The sequence below is a fragment of the Notothenia coriiceps genome, unplaced genomic scaffold, assembly GCF_000735185.1.
Source record: "Notothenia coriiceps isolate Sejong01 unplaced genomic scaffold, NC01 NC01_scaffold00033175, whole genome shotgun sequence".
Taxonomy (NCBI): Eukaryota; Metazoa; Chordata; class Actinopteri; order Perciformes; family Nototheniidae; genus Notothenia; species Notothenia coriiceps.
In genome coordinates, this window is record NW_011365876.1 from 67,305 (window position 1) to 85,892 (window position 18,588).

An 18,588-nucleotide genomic window follows, 5' to 3' on the forward strand; every position below is an offset into this window, starting at 1 on the left:
ACCGACCGCACCGGGCATACCTGCAATTGCCATGAAGTTGGCTTTGATCCTGTGTAGTTGTTGATTGTCCAAAGGAAACCGGATAAACTGTTGGATGATATGTGGTCTAGAGAGCGCGTTGATGGTTTGGTTTATGGCACGGCTGACTGATGGTTGCGATATTCCTAAATCGTCGGCATTGCAAAGTTGCATTTTCCCTGTTGCTAAATATCGTAGTGTTGCCAAACATTTTATTTCCGGACTAATCGGGTTATTCCTGTTAGTCGGGGATGTTATTGCATCCCGCACTAATTCCACAACAAGTTTGATACCCTCACGATTTAGCCTATATCTCTTGATCAATTCACAGTCTTCCATTGTCTCCAAAACATTTCGTCTCTCAGCCATTTTCAGATTCTTTGTGAATAGGTCTTACTGAGTTAGGAGTCCTCTCGAGGACTTTTAAGCTCTCCCAGACTTAGGTGCTACTTTTAGGCCTAAAATACTTTGTGAATTGCTCTTAGTGAATAAAATTAGGAGTCCTAAATGTAAGACTGACACGCCCATTATGCTTAGGAGTTTCTCCTAAATTCGCCAGTTAGGAGCTACTTTTAGCCCTAAAATCCTTTGTGAATACGGCCCCAGTTCTTTAGTCAAACTGTAGAGAGTAGAATCTACAGTGGCTGGTGCAAACGCGCTACAACAGCCCAAAACACTTCCAATTGTCACTCTTGCAGAGTTAGTCTGTTTCATTATTTTAAGTGTTTTCTCAGTAAATGAAATGACTGCTAGGTTAGCTACGTTAGCTAGCTAGCTTACAGCAGATCTGCAATAATGTCGGAAGGAATCATGCAATCACATATTTAAAATAAGCCTTTAAAACGTGTTATTTAAACGTTATGAACGTTTTCAGGGACAGTTGCAGTTGGCCCACTTTATAATCCATCCCCGAACGTCAACAAGCACTCCGTCTGGTCCCAGCTGTTGGCATTCCTTTTTAGTTTTGCAGCGCTTTTACTAACCGCTGCACATGTTTCTTGAAGTTGTAGAATGCTTTCTGAATGCTGCACATGTGTTGTCAAGCTCGTGAAGATGTTTCTTCATTGGCATGTGTTTTGGCACATTTGTGTTTTTTATATTTGCATAATTTTAGAAAGTGCAACAAGTTTCTGCTAATGGCAATGTTGTATGCCGTTGTAGTGCGTTTGCTGTGCACCTATCGGCCACCATAGCCATCAGTATAAGACTAATACAACATGTCTGCACCATGTTACCTCCTACTTCAGGGAAAATTCGCTATTGATGATTGCCACAAATGATCTCAAATAACTCTTACATGCGCTTGACAACAAACCTGTTTGAATAAATGGCTCTGGCATGAAGTCCATTGGTCCAGACTCACAGCACACTACAACCATGCATAGATCGCAGATAATAATTAATATAATATAACAACACCTTTTAATAGGTTAGTTATGATATGTAGTTGTTTATGAAATGGTGTGGTGGTAAACATTTAATATGACTACCTAGGTGACACCATGCTCCTGAAGCCCGCAGCAGCTGAAGATCAACGTGTTTGACCGAGAAGCCGCTGTGACCGCTGCCGTCATGGGAACGACGATGAGTGAGCCGTGCATCTACGACAAACTGTCCGAGAGCATCGACATCCTCCGGCAGTCGGGATACCGCTACGGCATGTCGGAGAGGGAGATCGAAAGGTTCATCAAGCAGGTCCTGGAGACCAACGAGCCCAGGAGAGAGCCTCCACAGTTCCCCATCCTGAGAGCCACCATAAAGGTCAGGGAAATATTTCACTGCTAAAACATCTAATCGAATGAAAATATACTCAATGAACTAAGGAAGCCAAAGAAAAACCTGTTTGACGACATTGATTGAGGTTTAAAAGCGTGCAATTGAATGCAGTGGATTAATATTCATTCAATGACATTTCTTCTAATGACATTTTTTTGTTTGGATTCAAACATAGCAAACCATTCAGCTTATTGATACTTTTATAGAATAACATTTGAGCAGCATCCTGTTTAAGTGAAAACTCTGCAAAGCGTTCTATAAACTCCAATGTAACTGCTATTAAACAGCTACCACAACCACATTTCATTTTGAAATATCTTATAGCTCATGAAAAGAATATTCCAGCCTTTGTTTAAGGTTCCCTGAGCTGTGTCCCAAGTAGGACCTGAGTTGCTTGGTGAGTCGAGTCAGCCCGTTGAAATAAACATTTTTAGGAACAAAAAAAATCCTATAACCAGGTCAGAAAAAGTTTCTCCGTCATTTTAAAATCTGTTCTAACAGTTTCCAAACGGTATATCCTGTCACAACTACAGACGAGTTTTCGATGCAAGTGACACACACGTTTAACATTGAAAACATTCATTTTGAGGGTCACACTTTTGCAATAGCATTAGGTTATCTAATATTTAAAAAATAATTGAGTTATTTTAACATACAATACGCTATTAGACTTATGACGTGTGAGTTAACTTCGGTGAATTAACACTAGAACCGCCAACAGGTCAATTTTACCCGCAGCTGTTTTTTGATTGTATATAACTTTTTTTCAATAGAATATTAAGGTCTCCCAGTACGTGACTTTTCCTGAACGGGTGTTATGTAGCACCCTCTGTTGTTAAAAATTGTCAATATTAAGTCCGATTGAAAGAATCGCCAAAGAAATTGCCATTTATACCTATATCCGCCAGCGGGTAATATTTACCTCATAGAAAATGCAGTGTAAACATGACGTGTTGCTATAGCAACGCCTTTTGTCTACTGCGGTTCCTTATAGATAGAGAGATAGATATATTGATAGATGGATAGAGAGAGAGATAGACAGATAGATAGTTATAGATCGTGTAACATCTTGGAGAATACAAGATCTTGGATGACTGAGCTCACGTTGAGGACGTAATGCATGTGTGCAGGTTACGTGCCGGTTGAAGAAAGATGGACACTCGGAATGAGAGAAGTAGTCCGTGTCGTCTGTTTGGCGGGGATTATAAGTGGAGGCGAGCTTGTTACTTTCTCCAATATTTTTTTTTACTGCAATGGATTCTCATAGAATCTATTGATATCGTCTCAACACCGTCGGCTGAAGATCTATCTATCGACTGATGCGTATACAGTCTTCGGCAAACTGCTGTTGTCGAAAATTTGGTAAATCAGCGCTAGTAACGCGTAGCAATTGTGAGTCTAACCTGGGCCAAAGTAAAGTCGCTGCTTCCCTGAAGCGACATAAGGATTCAATCGACCGTCGACGCGAATTTTTGGATTTTCGACAGAGGGGATTTCGGTATATTGGTGGTTGCCATTTCACATGGGCGATATCGCTAAAAGTTCCATGTGTGTCAAGCAAGATCCCAAGAAAATAGCTAGGGATGCGTCGAGTAAGCACCTCGGTGGGCGGGTGGGCGGTGAAATTATTGGGTGGTGAGAACGGCAGAGCGGCATCGTTGGGGATGTGCAGAGGCGGGGATCAGCCTACGCGGGTGGCTGTCGGGTAGGCGGTACGGCTAGTGAGGCTGGGTGGCGTGCGGGTCGGGTCGTCGAGCGGGGGGTGGAGGGTGGGGGGGGGCGTTGCGACTCAGAGACTAGGCGTGCTCCCTACGTCTAATGTATGGTTATCGTGGGGGTAGACGGGGTACACCTAGAGTCGAAAAGTATACTTAGGATCAAACACGTCTATCGTATGGGCTGAAATTTTAGGTTGAGCGGATCGTGCCAGGGCGACTAAATGGTGCCGAGCACGAATCGAACAGCGACAAACAAATCCGAGGGTTGTAGAGAGGTGGAGAGAGGGATTGAGGCTGGTAGAGGGCATGTAGGGGCAGACAAGATCACTTAAGTATATTAACNGCAAAAACTATATCATATGAAAAGCTGAGAGTCCACAGATTCTATTGGTATAAGTTTCATCCCTGAGAAATCAAAACTCACTGTTTTACATGATAAATAAAAGAACATTGTACCTTGAAAATCAACAGCGAGTACTATTGACCCGTTGGCGGTTTTAGGTATACAGCGACCTCTGGCAGTTCTTGTGTTAGCTCTAATCAAAAATAATTGAAAAGGTGAAGGTAAATTGTAGCGTTATCCGACTGTGTTCAGTGTAGTCTTGTAAAATGTAGTTTTTGTCGAGAAAAGCCAAACAATTCAAATGTCTCAAAGATACTTTAGCATTACATGTTACTAAACACTTGCATTAAAAGTGACTTACATGCATTCAATACTGTGGACAGTACCTATGACTTGTTAACCTTTTCTTACAATATATGCAAACATAATATTGTTTTTTTTATGCCATATAGAATTGGTAAACTCAGACAGCATTTAGGATGAGATAGGGCTGCTCAATTAATCGCAATTACGATTTTGGCTTGCAACGATTATGAAAACAACATAATCGAAATAAAAGGATTATTCTTTTTATTTTATTTGATTTTTTTATTTGATTGGTTTTTCAGTTGAATTATACTTAAAGTTCAGGGTAATCAACTGTTAAAAACATACTGTTTACATTTTTTTTCAATAAATGGATGTTTTCAAAGTAAATGGATAATCGTTTTGAATAATCGTGATATCAATTATTGACCAAAATAATCAAGATTATGATTTTTGCCATAATCGAGCAGCCCTAGGATGAGATCCACCTCACTCACTGCATAAACTGCAATTTTAAGACATAATTCATCCAATTTCTGGCGAGGCCCAAAGATATCCTCTATCTCCTCCTTAGTAAAGATGTCACGTCCTTTAACGCCAATCTGGAGGAAACATCATAACAGATTACAGATGGCTTCGGGCCAAATTTGCATTGTTGGTTACTTGTAAAACTGGAAGCACCAGGCTGCATTCCTGGCATGCCAAAGGATGAACAAGCAGGTTTTACCTTGGCATGTCCATGCTTTCCAGAATGAAAGTTAGTCACTTCTATGATCTCACAGGGACGTCCTTTCAGAATGGACTGGTCAGTCTCCTTGATATCAGAGGACCACTCTGGTGCAGTATGACACTCAAAACTATGCTTCAGTGAGATGTGATCTGCCATGTTGGGCTCTACTCCATCCAGAGGATCACAAGAACACAAGAAATAACATTCAAGAGTTAAAACGGTAGCATTACTAACAAGGCTCGCCCCCCCCCCCGTTTATCTTTTTGTCTTACATCATCAACAATCTCCCGATTTAAAATCAATATTAATATTGGAGAAACATACATATATAATAATAACATTCTTATACAAACTATTTTGTGTAAATATATTTACCTTTACATTATGAGTTTAGGAAACTGTCTTTTGAACAATTTCAAAAATGTGCAAATAGATGAAAAAAACATTCACATTCCCTTGAGTAAAAGTAGCAATAACAAAAGGTAAAGATAAATATATTTACACAAAAAAGTTTGTATAAGAATGTTATTATTATTATATATTTATGTTCCTCGAATATTAATATTGATTTTAAATCGGGAGATTGTTGATGATGTAAGACGACAAGATAAACGGGAGTTTTCAGTTTTAAATTAATTTTAAAAAGGATAATAAAAAAAACAACAAATGATTACTTAAAGGTAGGGTAGGTACAGTAATTCACTTCAGAAACACTTGTTGTTATATTCCATGTAATGCTCTTAACATCCCGATAGCAATGAATATATTAAATGCTTTGACATATATACAAATATTTAATCTGTGGAAGCCGTGGCGCTGTAAAAAGCACGACCAATCATCTGAGCCGGCCCGGCTAAAGTAACCGGATGGCCTACCTGCCTGTCAGCCTTCCATCTCGTGCACAAATTTATCTCGTGCCCTCATTGGTCATGTGTACGTTCGTGTGTGTTGGAGGAGGGGCTCTGTAAGGAAGTCTGAAGGAAGGGGCAGATTTAGGAGTTAATTTGCCTACTTAATATCGCACCTCCTAAAAAAAAAAAGGATTGAATTATTATTATTTTTAAATAAAAAGAAATCGCACGTCCTGCGATGTCAATATTGCTTATGCGCATAACGCAATTATCGCCACGACACGATATATCGTGCAGCCCTAGTATTTTATTAAATATGTAATGGATATCAATTCATGCCAAGATCCAACTGACCGAAATCAATCTCTAGTAGATTAGTGTTTTTATTGTTAAACACTTGCCTGTGGTTGGAGAGTAAAGAGCATACAGTCTCTGCTTTGAGGAGAGTGAAGTGACATCCCTGTGGTCTGTGCAGTTTGTGGTGGCAGTGGGCTTCCTGCTGGTGGTGGTGCTGGCCTTCACGTACCCTCAGAGCGCCCCCCAGCTGGGGCTGGTCAACCTGGGCTGCTACAACTGGTCGTCCCCCCTCAGCCACGTCCGCCTGCTGTCCCTGCCCATCGCCAAGAAGTACAACCTGCAAGGTCTGACGCACTGACAAACAAACAGGAGGGAGTCCAATTAGAGCTGTACTGGATATTTCAATATGAACACTTTGGAATATAATATTGTTGTTCTTATGCATTTGTATTTGTTATTTGTAATCCCGACATATGTGAAGAGTTGCGAATAAAGATTAAGCTACACTAATATTATTATTTGTAGAACTAGAGTCCAGTGTTTGCTGCGTAGGATTGTTCCCATGTGGTCTAAATATTTAGCTTTCAATCCATACTTGTTGGCGTTAATCGTTTTAAAGACATTTAATGTGGTCAATAACCAGTTTGCTCTCCCACATGTGCCACACTACAGGAGGCTCACAACTGTATTCATCTAACGGCCCCGCAAATGAAATAATTACTATAAGCAACAATGTATTTGTTCTCTTTAGTTGTAGGGTGACCTTTAATAAAATATGGCAGACATACAGAGCCTCAAATGTTAAAACAAAGACAAAACAAATTTGCTTCAGCCCTAAAACCTCCACTTTCCAACATCTGTTTTTGGAAGAAACATCAACTTGAACTATAGTTTGTCTAAAGTGAATCTGTCTTTGTGTGCTCTGCAGGTTTCCATGAGTGGTGGAGTGCCGGCTCTCTCCGGCAGAATCTGGTCAACTGTTCGGGCTGTGCTCAGATCTCCTCGGTGATGGAGGTCCCAGAGAGCCTCAGGGGGACGGTGGCTCTGAGGCGGGGGCCGCAGCTCGTCCTGCTGAAGGTCAGAACTGAAAGCGTCCACACACTTTCACTCCTTATCCCATGGTGTAGAAAAGCTTGAACTTAACCCTATATTGAGTTTTGAGTTCAAATGAATTCTAATATTACAGTTACTGATACATATGCTCCTTTTTTTTTTACACTTCTTTAGTGTTAAACGTGTCCAAGACTCTACACGGTAGCTCTTTTAAAAAGGTTCTTCTTTTTCCTGTTGAACACGAACAAAGGCCAGGAGTTTGGAATCTCATAATTGTAAGAGCAAAAAAGCATCTTTGCGCAGCCAACTTGTAATGGGCTTTAGTCCCGGGGTGTTGCTGGGGACTTTTAAGAAGGACTGCGTGTTTGGGTAAATTCACCTGTTTGAAAACACAGTACTGTCTGCTCTCCCTAGTCGGTCTTTACTTACTAAAACTCTGGCTGTGAATGCTAGAATCCCTAAAACCCGTTTGATAATAGCTAGTGTGATAGAGACTGTCATTTTTTTAATCTCAGTTGATTGTTATTTGTATACCTGTTACTTGCCCATGGACTGCAGTTAAAAATGAGCTAATTTAAGCAATTTGTGAGTGTTGCATTGAACTAGCAGAGGTTTGAACATTGCTGGAAAGAGAATAACGGCTCCTGTAATGTGGCTCCTGCAGGGTGGGGAGTCCCTCAGCGTGCAGCGGCAGCAGCTGGAGGAGCTCTACCTGGCTCACTCCAACTCCATGTCCATCCTGCTGGAGGAGGAGGACGGTTTGCACAGCCACAACCACGGCCTCCCCCAGGGGCCCGCCAACTTCACTCTGCTCTGGTACTCATTGGTTTTGAATGTAGACTTAGATTTATAGTCTAGTTTCCGGCATAGTTAACCTGGAAATGTTGAGTACGGCAACGTTTTATGTAAGAAATGTATAGCACGGGTCCCCAGCAAAAACGGATGCTAACTTGCATATGTTGGGCAATTTGCACAGTTAGTATAAATTGCGTTAAATGAAATGGATTGCATTATAGCCCAGGTAAACAATAGTTAAAAAATGGCTTGGCCAATTCTGGTGGTAATTGAGGATGCTGAATGCATTTCTGACATTTTCAGTATCAAAAATTGCAGCTTTAATCAAAGTGTGCTGATTTTGACTATGCTGAGTAGTGTTGCGACCATTGGATATTGAGAGCACAAGATGAAAATGATTATCTATACTGTAGACAGATTTTCTTCAAATAAATTGACAATCTATCGAATCCAGAGGATCCAGAGTCCCCTAAATCTTCAAAGTCGACCCAAAATGTTTGAAAATCAGCCCACCAGGAGTACTAATATGACCCTCTTTTTGAATGTCAGAATTGGACCCGGCATCCTCAATAATCCCCAAAACCACTACAAATGGTCACCATTGGCCAAGCCATTATATCACTCATTTCTCCACAGGCTATAATGGTAATTCATGCTTATTAATGCAATGCTAATTGTGCAAGTTGCCCAACATATGCAAGTTAGCATTCGGCAGTTTCTAGGTGTTGGGGACCCCAACTATACATTTCTAACATAACACTTTGGTGTACTCAACATTTCAGGGTTCCCAACAGGACTCTATGAGCTGGCAACTAGACTTTAAGGCTTTTATGGAGCAAATGTACTTGCAGGATTCTGAATTGTTATCTTTACTGAAGGTTTTTTTTGCACTTATTGAAAGCTGCTTTGGATAAAAGCGTAGACTAAAAGAAATGGAATGTAATGTATTATGAAATGATATGCCGTACATTTTCGGCGAGGGTTTTTATGATTCTTTCTGGTGTTTTGTGTGCAGGAGGTTCAGCTCGGGGACCAGGGAGAAGGTGCTGAGGTGGCTCTTCCCCAAGGCGGAGCTCTGCCCCCTGCTGGACAGCGCCGGGACCATCGTGCAGCGCTGCCTGGTCACACACAGCACCAACTCCCAGAGCAAGGTCAGTCCACACACACACACACATCTTTACACCTGGACCGTCAACATGTCCAGGACAGGTGTCCTCAGGCTATACATTATAAAATTATAGAATTTTGCAAAGAAAAAAACCCAGCGGCTTGTGACATCATTTGCCCTTTCCATGATATAATACATTTCTGTCTGAATTATCTAAGGGTGAAAATGCAGTTGAAAGTGCATCCGTCCATCACTCACCGTAAATAACCCCTCAGCCTCTGCTCTGTGTTTCAGGGGGTGGGGGTGTTTGGCTGGCTGGTGGTGGGGGAGGGTCTTCCCACAGTGCGAGTCCTGCCTGTCCAGCGCTGCCAGAAACACTGCAGCTCCTTCAACCTGTGGCTGAACCCTGGAGACATGGGTACTACCGTTTTATACCACGTACACTTTCATTGTGAAAAATCATCAACTTTCTCCTTTCGACAAAGCAATATCTCTACTTAAAACACATTTCCAAATCAATTAATAAATGCAACTTATTCTTGTCCTGTATGCACAATGTGTTTTATGTGGAGCCCCTCCCAAAATAATAATGTGTGTATTCAAGTATTTTACAAAATGATTAGTGAATTACTAACAATAATAAGGATTTTAATATACAAAACATTAAACAAAAAGTATATTACAACACTTTGCACAATTGTTTTCTAGTATAATAAAAAAATATGGTATTATTTTGCAATTTATTATAATACCCTCATGAAATAGCTGAATAAAAATGTACACCATATCCTGTTGACGTAGGAAAAAATATGGGCTCTATACTAGAAATACTGGTGTAAAACAAATATGTGGGAACAAAATGGTTGACTACAACAGCGGACTACTGTACAATTTATATATATATATATATATATATTTATATATATATATATTGTGTCACTGCCCTATAATATAATTTAGATAAATAAATCTTGCATAGATAATCTCACACACACTAAATCATTGTTTGTGCGTCGTCCTTTCAGGCAGCAAACTAAGCAAACAGTGTAAATATTTCTACAGTTAACATCTAAGATATTGTCATAGAAAACCATGACTGTACCTCGCTGCCTGCTGGATCTGTTCTCCTCATCACTGACGGTTGTTCCCTGTGACCTTTGACCCTGTGTAGTGTACGCTGACCCTCGGTACTGGCAGATGGAGCTGTTCCCCGGCCGAGGCCAGAACATCATCTGTGACGGATCAACGTTTTAACTTCAGGAGGAGAGACGTTCAGGAGCAGCGTGGAGAGTTCAGGATTGTGCAGATCGGCCTTTCTGTGGCCCCGCCACACCGATGCCTTATTTCCCTCCGGCCTTTTTTAATGACGCCCGTCCGTCCCATAGTCCTCCCTGCGTCCTCAGAGAAACACTGCTCACATGACTTGAGTTTGGGAAAAAGGGATCCTCCTCCAGGAGGTCAGAGGATGGAGAAATGACTTTATGACTTTGTCCTCCGGAGTTTTAAACTCTCCAATGTTCTGGATGTGCCGTGCCATAGCTTCTAGCATATATTTAGAACTTAAAATAATTCATCAATCATTGGGTGTCTCTCTTTCAGAAGGTGGTGAAAAGTGATGAGAGCTTGGCATTAACCTGACCTGAGCACCACAGGGAATTGTTTCCTGTGTTAAAATCCATAGCTTGGTATGCCTGGATGTGAGGACCCCTCTGAACAGAAAGCAGCTGACATGAACACAGCAGATTGAAGGCAGGTTTATCTGTAAAGCACATTTCAGCAACAAGGCCATTCAAAGTGCTTCAACATAGATATCAAGGGCATCAAGGCAAAGTGCAAATCTAAGAACAAAGACTACATTGAGCATGTGTATCAGGGGCTGCAGATTACATGGTGAATGTTCTTTTTGCATTTAATCAAATTATTACAAACTAAGTTTAGGAGCACCTGGAGTTCATTCAGTCAGTGAGCGCTTACTTATTTTGCATTGCATTCTGGGAACTTTCAGTGTCTACTCTAGACTTTCACTTCCTGCTCTGTTTCTGATACTCACCCACAGCTCTTCATCTGGTTCGTTCCTTGATGTTAAAGGGACAGTTCACCCAAGTCGAGTCCTCTAGTAAACACATGTCAGACGGGTTATTGGAGCCTTTTCTGTTAATGAGTACCACGTCGTTCTACATGTAAAGAAGAAATAATAATAGATACAAATAAGAGGAAGATGTGACTCTTCCTCTTATTTGGATCTATTATTTGCTTCTTGTTGACAACTTCCTGTTTTTTTGTCATTTGTTTTCTACAAACTTATAACATTAGTGCCAAAAAGTGACGTTGCTATGCTATAACAATGTATTAAAATAGAGATTTTAAAAAGCAGTTTGATATTTATTCTAATTTTTAAAATGGCTAACTCGGCCAGCTGTAAATTTGACTTTTTATTTTTATTTCAATAACAGATTAGTACATTGTTCCAACTCATTTGAAGTTTGGAGATTAAACTTTAAGTGACATTTTTGCTATTTTTTTTAGATATATTTTTTAATGACATAATTAAAAAAGTTGGTAAAAAATGAAATCTTTTAAATAGTGATTTGAATTTCTAGCTAATTGTCAATCAAAGCCAGAATGAATGTACAGTTTTAATTGGTTTAAAATAGTGTCCACATCAGAAATCTTTCCCCATCAAATATTTCTGGATTATCCAGTATTTCATGGGGACACTGTTCCTAAATAAGAAGTTGATTTTGTATTTTTTTCAAACACATTTTTAATGCTGAAATCTCAGAAACATCTGGAGAGAAAAGGTAGTGAATGTGTTTAAGATTTGGGTGAACTTACCCTTTAACAACTAGATTTTACTTGAATCTAAAACCTTTTTTTTGTTGTATTCTTATCCACGTTGTTTATAAGGATCAGATATTTTTTATTCTGAATGTACAAACAAAGCTGCTTCTCTAATTTTGCTGTTATTTATTGTTATGATTGTATGTACATATGTTTAAAGCATTAATATTTGAATAGTAATGTGTGTCAGATTTCCTGAAACCCATGAAGCAGTGGACTGTGTGATTCGTGCTTGATCAGGGTTTCCTTATCCTTAAAGTCTGAATAAAATCATTTTGCCAAAGTTGATCCGTCTCTCTCATTTTGCTCCAGAAACCCAAAAAGCCACAAGTATCCAAACTTCAGCAGTTGGGTCTCTGGAACCAAAGCAAGGAGGGAATATTTTTTAAATGTACGCTTTGCATAGAAATGTCAACATTTTATGAGAAAATAAAACTTGTCATGTACTTGTGTCCGTCTGTGTTGGGTTTCTCTTGACTTTGTGATTTGAAAGTGGTCGAGTTTGTTGGAGAACACAGGGATGTAATATGAAGATCAGTGTTGGAAAGTAGCTAAGTACAATTACTCAAGTCCTGTACTTAAGTACACATTTTAGTTACTTGTACTTTACACAAGTATTTTTGTTTTATACTACTACTCTACTACATTTTGGAAACTTTGCACTTTTACTCCGCTACATTGATTTTACAGATGTATTTACTACTTTAGATTATTATTATGTCAGTCATTGTACTCGAGTAAAGCATCTGAATGCTTCTCCACCAATGAGAAGACAGAAGAGTGAGAGTTTTCAGGTTCTCTCTTTGCCCGCTCACATAATACGTATACGAAAATACGTTTCTTCTTAAAGACTGAATAATTATATTTGAATGGTGATGATATCCCAGAGACAAATGTGACCATTGGGGCAAGAAATACATCTTTATTTCTCTCAACATGAATAACGTAGCAACAGAACAATGCACAATAGCAACTCAATGTTAGCAGTTAGGAGATTGTGTCTGATTAAACATTGTAGATATGTCAATATATGATAAAGACAGATGGTTCTATGGAGTCTTAAGGGTGCCATCAGAAGAATAAGACACTGAGTAATAATGTAAAATAATAATTATTAGCAACATTATTGGGGATTCTTAAATTAGCGACAGTTTTCATTATTTAACATAAGTTGTCTGGTGTTTCCTCTGGCTTAGTGAAGTGAAACCGATTAGCTGTCACTTCCGTTTAAAGAGGCCCTATTCTGCTCATTTCCAGGTTTATGTTTGTATTTTGTGCCTCTACTGTGATATGTTTACATACTTTAATGTTACATAGTGATGCCACTATATTACGGAAGTAAACAAAGGTGTCAATTGGAATTGTTCAGGCAGGGGGGGGGAAACTCCCTCTGGAGAAACTCCCTCTGGAGGAAACACACGGATTTTAGCCTTTGCAGACCATTTACATGCACACAAACCTTTAGAACACACTAGAGGAACGGGAAGAAACCAAAATGCTTGTGTGTGTGTACACACACACGGCAACAAAAAAGTATTAATGCTATCTAGTTAACATTTAAGTAAACAATGAATTATATGAAATATTCAGAAACAAATCACATAGTATCCACACACATTCGTCCATTCGCACACACACAACTGAACTAACACTTAACCTCCGTGCCAAATGTCAGCCTCATAGTGCAAAAAGTTATTTTGTTAATGGAAACCATTGTTGGTCTCAGCTAAAAGCTAAATGTAAATATTTTCTGGAAAACAAAAAAAGAGTTGTTACCGTTTTAAAAATAGTATGAATATTAAAGCAGCAACAAAATATGAAAAAAAGTATTTTTACATAGAAAATTAAAAGCTAATCAGTTATTTTAAAATGAAATTATTCATGATGTTAAAACATAGAACCGGTGAGTAATTAATATACAAATGATTATAAAATTTGATGGTGTTTATAATATATTTTTGAATTTGAGTTATAGTAAAAACTGTGAAAAATACACTATTATTTGGTAGCATATATGGAAAAAACATTAAAAATGCAACGGTCCTGTATGCACAGACTGTAAACTCCCATTACAGTTGAAACCATATGACCCTCAGTGGGCTTCATGGACTCATTAAGGTGGTTAGAGGTTGCCTTTTCAATTGAATAGCAAGTATACATGATATAAAGTGCTGCACTGAAGTGGACAAAGTCACTAAGAGGGACTGATGCAGTTTTAGGTCAAAGTGCAAAGCGTCACATTTGCATCTAAAGGGTCAGTTCACCTAACATACAAAATGAATGTATACATCTCTCCAGTCAGATAGTTTGGCTTGACTAGCCAGGTATGTTGAAATGCTTTGATCAAAACGATTTGACTGGATAGATACAACTATGCTGACCCAAAACAGCAGATTTAAGAAAGTCTTTATAAAAAGCCAGGTGACAGATTTAAAAAAAGGTTCAAGTCAGTGTAAAGCGGGAGGCTCAGCGGTCACGTCCCTCCGGCCAGCAGAGGAGACGTCTCCGAGGCGTCACGTTTGTGATGCGGAGACTGAGACCAGCTGTCGTACAGGTGGCTGCTCTGAAGGTCCGCCTCCGCACGCAGGGAAATTTTCTTAATAAGAAAGAAAGAAAGGAAATGAGAAAGAAAGAAAGTAAGTAAGTAAGTAAGTAAGGTCATGTTTTTTGGCTTGTGTAACCATTAGCCAATAACCAACCAATGTAACCCCCCGCCCACCTTATCACCTGAATCTCCTAGAGCACCATTACTACATAGTTTATGCATTTGGAACTATCATATCTCTATACTACAAATACACCATTTATTTTGTTGCTTCATCATTTGTCTGGTTGTTTCTAGTAAATATGACCTACGTATGATAGAAGATGATTAGAGCCACTGTGGGGGGTCAAGGTACCTGAAAGTCTCTGATGTAGGTGAGGAAGAAGCTGATGAAGGAGAAGGCCAGAGACCACTCAGAGATGGTGCTGATGATGTGAGCCGTGTAACCCTGAAAATACACATACAACCATCAATGTAACACTGATAGGAGCCTTGTTCCTGTCCAAAGTGTATATTTGATTTTAGACAAAGTTGTTGTTTAGCTTCTCCTGTTTAACACCCGGGAAGTGAAAAACATGATGTTATGTGTCAAATAATGTTTCATTTTGTAGCAGCTCTAACAGAACTACATCGGACCCAAGATTTCATCCATCTTAAAAATATGCAGAACTGACCGTCTCTCCAGGAGTCCAGTGCAGTTTGTGAGCGACGTCGACCCCCGGCAGACTGCTGTACATGATGACCGACGATACGAACACTGAGGAGGACGATGTTAAGGAATACAACAGGACATGTTTTATATACAGGTGAAAGATATGTATTTGTCTATGTAAGCGTCAGGGAGTAGCCTCAGCCACAAATTCAACTGCATTTCCCATAACGGCCTGGTTTTAACCCCTAACGTTATGTAATCTAATTTGAATGTAGCTTCAATATTAAAGAAACTGTAGTTTTGAGCTTCACATGACCAGAACTGTAAATTGTGTTGAGGAAATGAGAAAGTTTAAAATATTAAAAAGAAATAATTTGTTTGTTTTATATGATAATAATGAGCTCAACACCTTCACAGAGTTGCTCGTGAGGATATTCACAACTATCCAGATAACGTCAATTGAAGTTATAGTGAGTTTTTTTTTACGTGTGATTTAATCTTATGTCGCCCAATTCCTACGCTTGTGTAAGGTAAAATCATTATATTTAGGCACAAAACAAGTCCCCGACTGCAGGATGACTTTTTTTTGATCATTTAAAATAAAATACTGCTAAGAACTACTACTATATTACTTTGTTTTTCATTGTTTTGCCAGGTACTGATGCATAGCAGAAAAAAATGGCATGAAGATATTTTTAGCTTATTGTGGAAACTTTTAAGTTCAAGTTGTGGGACATAATTAAGACACTTTACGGACAACGACACCTGGGAGGCCATTTGCATGTTTACACAGACTTTGTAACCAGTGAGTCCGGACAAACTTTACACATAGAGAAATGCTCTTTCTATCTACTGTAGGCAGATTTAGGAGCAGCATAAGCAAAAAGAGAAAAACACAGGATAGGACAGGTAAGAGTTCACACCAGTTATAGGGAATAGAATATAATAAAAAATATATATGATATGAGTAAAGATATGAATAAATATGTCTAGATGTGTAAGAATAACTGAGCTGTGTGTTTCCAGCTGTGTTCAGGATACTGGTGATGATGCTGCCGAGGGTCCAGAGGCTCACCCCCAGGCGGACCAGGTAGATGTTCTTGCTGTGGACGTGGGGCTGCATGTAGAACGAGAGCAGCGTCTGCACCAGGATGTAGAGAGCCCCCACCCCGAAGGTCAGCACCGCCCCCACCAGATGCATGGAGAACAGCGTGGTCTTCTGCTCACACACCGTTTGGGTTTTACAAGCAAGAAAGACAAAAAAACGAATGAATGAATTTGAAAAGATTTAATGATATGGTTTGTCCTGAAACTAATGAAAATGACTGACTGTAGGTCTGGAAATGACATTTGGAGATTTTAAGCTCAGATTCAACTCAGTCAAGGCAGCGATGTCCACAAAGTTTAAACCTGAGTTCCTGTCCATCTAAATGCTGTATGACATGCCTTAACCAAAGAAGGAACTGAGAAGTTTTCCAGTTTAGGAGAACGAGCCTTCACACACTTTACAGCAGGAACTGATCCCAGAGAAGCAGCACTCACCTGGAAGTTGGCGACCACGCACATCCCGAAGGAGCTGATGAGACCGAGCAGCAGCCCGAAGCGGTTCAGTCTGACCCGCTTCAGCTCCTCTTCACCCGTCAGAGCCTCCACCTGCTTGTAGCGCACGTACACCGTCGCCATTCCTAGACACATATAAAAACACACACACATTTCTATTTTTTATTATTGTTTTACGTAGACACAGTTTTGCTAAAATCTCTCAAATACAACAAATAAAGAATAAAAGAATGAAGAATATTTAACTCCTGTACAAGAGATTGATCATGAGTTTTCATTGATAATTATATGAACCTATTATAAAATTTTGATTGAGACACAATACGTTTAAAACTTATATTAAAAACATTTTAAAGTAAATAAAAATAATTTGACTGTCAATTAACCTCACGATTCACTTAAATACATAATTCCTTGTTCTGGTGATCAATAAAGTCTCTAAACATTTTAAGAAATGTCCCAACACTGTGTTGACATTGGGTTATGTGACGTTAGTGTGTGTGTGTGTGTGTGTGTGTGTGTGTGTGTGTGTGTGTGTGTGTGTGTGTGTGTGTGTGTGTGTGTGTGTGTGTGTGTGTTACCTAAAAAGGCTGACACATCCAGCATGATGCCAAACACACACCTCTCTGGTGCCATCGTTCCCGTGTCGCTGCAACAAACAATTTCATTCGATTTGGCAGTTTCTTTAAACAAAAAAAATAGGATAAAAGCTTTGTAAAATAATAATAACAATACCAGCTGACTATAATAATTGAAAATAAAACAAGTCGTCGATTAGTTGTGTCCAAAAGATAATGACTGACTGTAGCTCTGCAAAATACACGAGGAAATGATTAAGCGAGTTAAGGAGAATTATCCTGCATGCTAATGACCTCATAAAAGGTTGCACTCTTGTTATTAGCGTCTCTAAATCGAAAGAGGAGTGAGATATCTTGAGTATAGCGTATGTTTTTTTTATACTTTATGGTTTCTACAAAAACATATTTCGCTCAGATCGCTCTAAAAGTAGTTCCATGAGGCTGGAAGGTACACTGTATGAAGGTAGATATGGTGCAAAATGCGAGAGCGTGTAAAACCTGATGTGAGCACTTGCAGAAAAAAAATCTGAGCTTGTGTGCATACATTTACACTTGTATAAAATATCCACGTAACTGTGAACCAAATTGGAAGTCACAGAAGAAGAAAAAAAGTTTTGTAGCTTGTAGAAAAAAAATGAACTTATTGATGAAATGTTCACTTGCAGAAAAATACATATTTTGAAATATATTTTCCATTACAACTGCAACTTGGTTATTACAACCTCTCAAATCAGTCATTACAACTTGACGAATCTGCTCTGTGGCAGTATAAATCGACGAATCTGCGGTCTTGACTTTTGCTACACTTCTTGCGATAAATGTGTCGCAAAAGTAATTTTCACCTGTAGATCAGCTGTAGATGTGGGGGGAGGGAGGGGCTGATCTACAGGTGAAAATTACTTTTGCGACACATTTATCGCAAGAAGTGTAGCAAAAGTCAAGACCGCAGATTCGNTATAAACCGATGAGGTGAAATAGCCGTCCGTTTGTGTTCCATCTTCCATTTTAAATCATTTGTTTACCTCCCTCACTTCCGTTAACGCTTCTCATGCACTGATTCGCTAGCTGAACAGCCAATCAGTGTTATCCCTTTGTCCGACTTCCGGTGGTGTTCCCGACGATACAAACAAACGCATGCAAAAATGAAAATGGATGTATTCTGTGTGTTGATTTGACACAACAGAGGTGCAGATGTGTGTATCAGGATTACAGATGTTCACAGCAGCTGTGGGTCCCTCTCTGTGGAACACCACGGTAACCTCCCGCTGCTCACTGCGTATCCTTCACCAGCGACCTCTGACCTCCACTCACATGTCGGTTCTGCTTAAAGCTGCAGCCAGTAAAACATGGCTCAGCTGATCTCAAAAATCCTAATATGTTTGCTAATTCTCAATTTGCTAATTAGGAAATTAGATTT

The 18,588-nt window shown here is 39.4% G+C and overlaps 2 protein-coding genes across 2 annotated transcripts in view; one reads left to right on the top strand and one right to left on the bottom strand.

Annotated features, from left to right (window-relative positions):
- The window catches only part of cunh6orf89 (chromosome unknown C6orf89 homolog), a 15,694-nt gene extending 3,412 nt beyond the window's left edge, over positions 1 to 12,282 (top strand). Inside the window, exons 2-8 of the mRNA XM_010789654.1 lie at positions 1,513 to 1,779; positions 6,218 to 6,383; positions 6,968 to 7,116; positions 7,757 to 7,908; positions 8,903 to 9,038; positions 9,290 to 9,413; positions 10,167 to 12,282. Of these exons, the coding sequence (XP_010787956.1) occupies positions 1,591 to 1,779; positions 6,218 to 6,383; positions 6,968 to 7,116; positions 7,757 to 7,908; positions 8,903 to 9,038; positions 9,290 to 9,413; positions 10,167 to 10,249 (999 nt within the window). The 5' untranslated portion in view covers positions 1,513 to 1,590 and the 3' untranslated portion in view covers positions 10,250 to 12,282. The remainder of the gene's footprint in view (positions 1 to 1,512; positions 1,780 to 6,217; positions 6,384 to 6,967; positions 7,117 to 7,756; positions 7,909 to 8,902; positions 9,039 to 9,289; positions 9,414 to 10,166) is intronic.
- Positions 12,283 to 12,743: 461 nt separating this feature from the next.
- On the bottom strand, positions 12,744 to 17,349 carry dram2b (DNA-damage regulated autophagy modulator 2b; the record flags this gene model as incomplete). Its single annotated transcript, XM_010789656.1, has 6 exons — positions 12,744 to 14,432; positions 14,737 to 14,829; positions 15,056 to 15,138; positions 16,075 to 16,252; positions 16,576 to 16,718; positions 17,175 to 17,349. Coding segments are annotated over 6 exons (795 nt in total), but the record flags the coding sequence as incomplete, so codon positions are not given.
- Between the last annotated feature and the right edge of the window lie 1,239 nt (positions 17,350 to 18,588).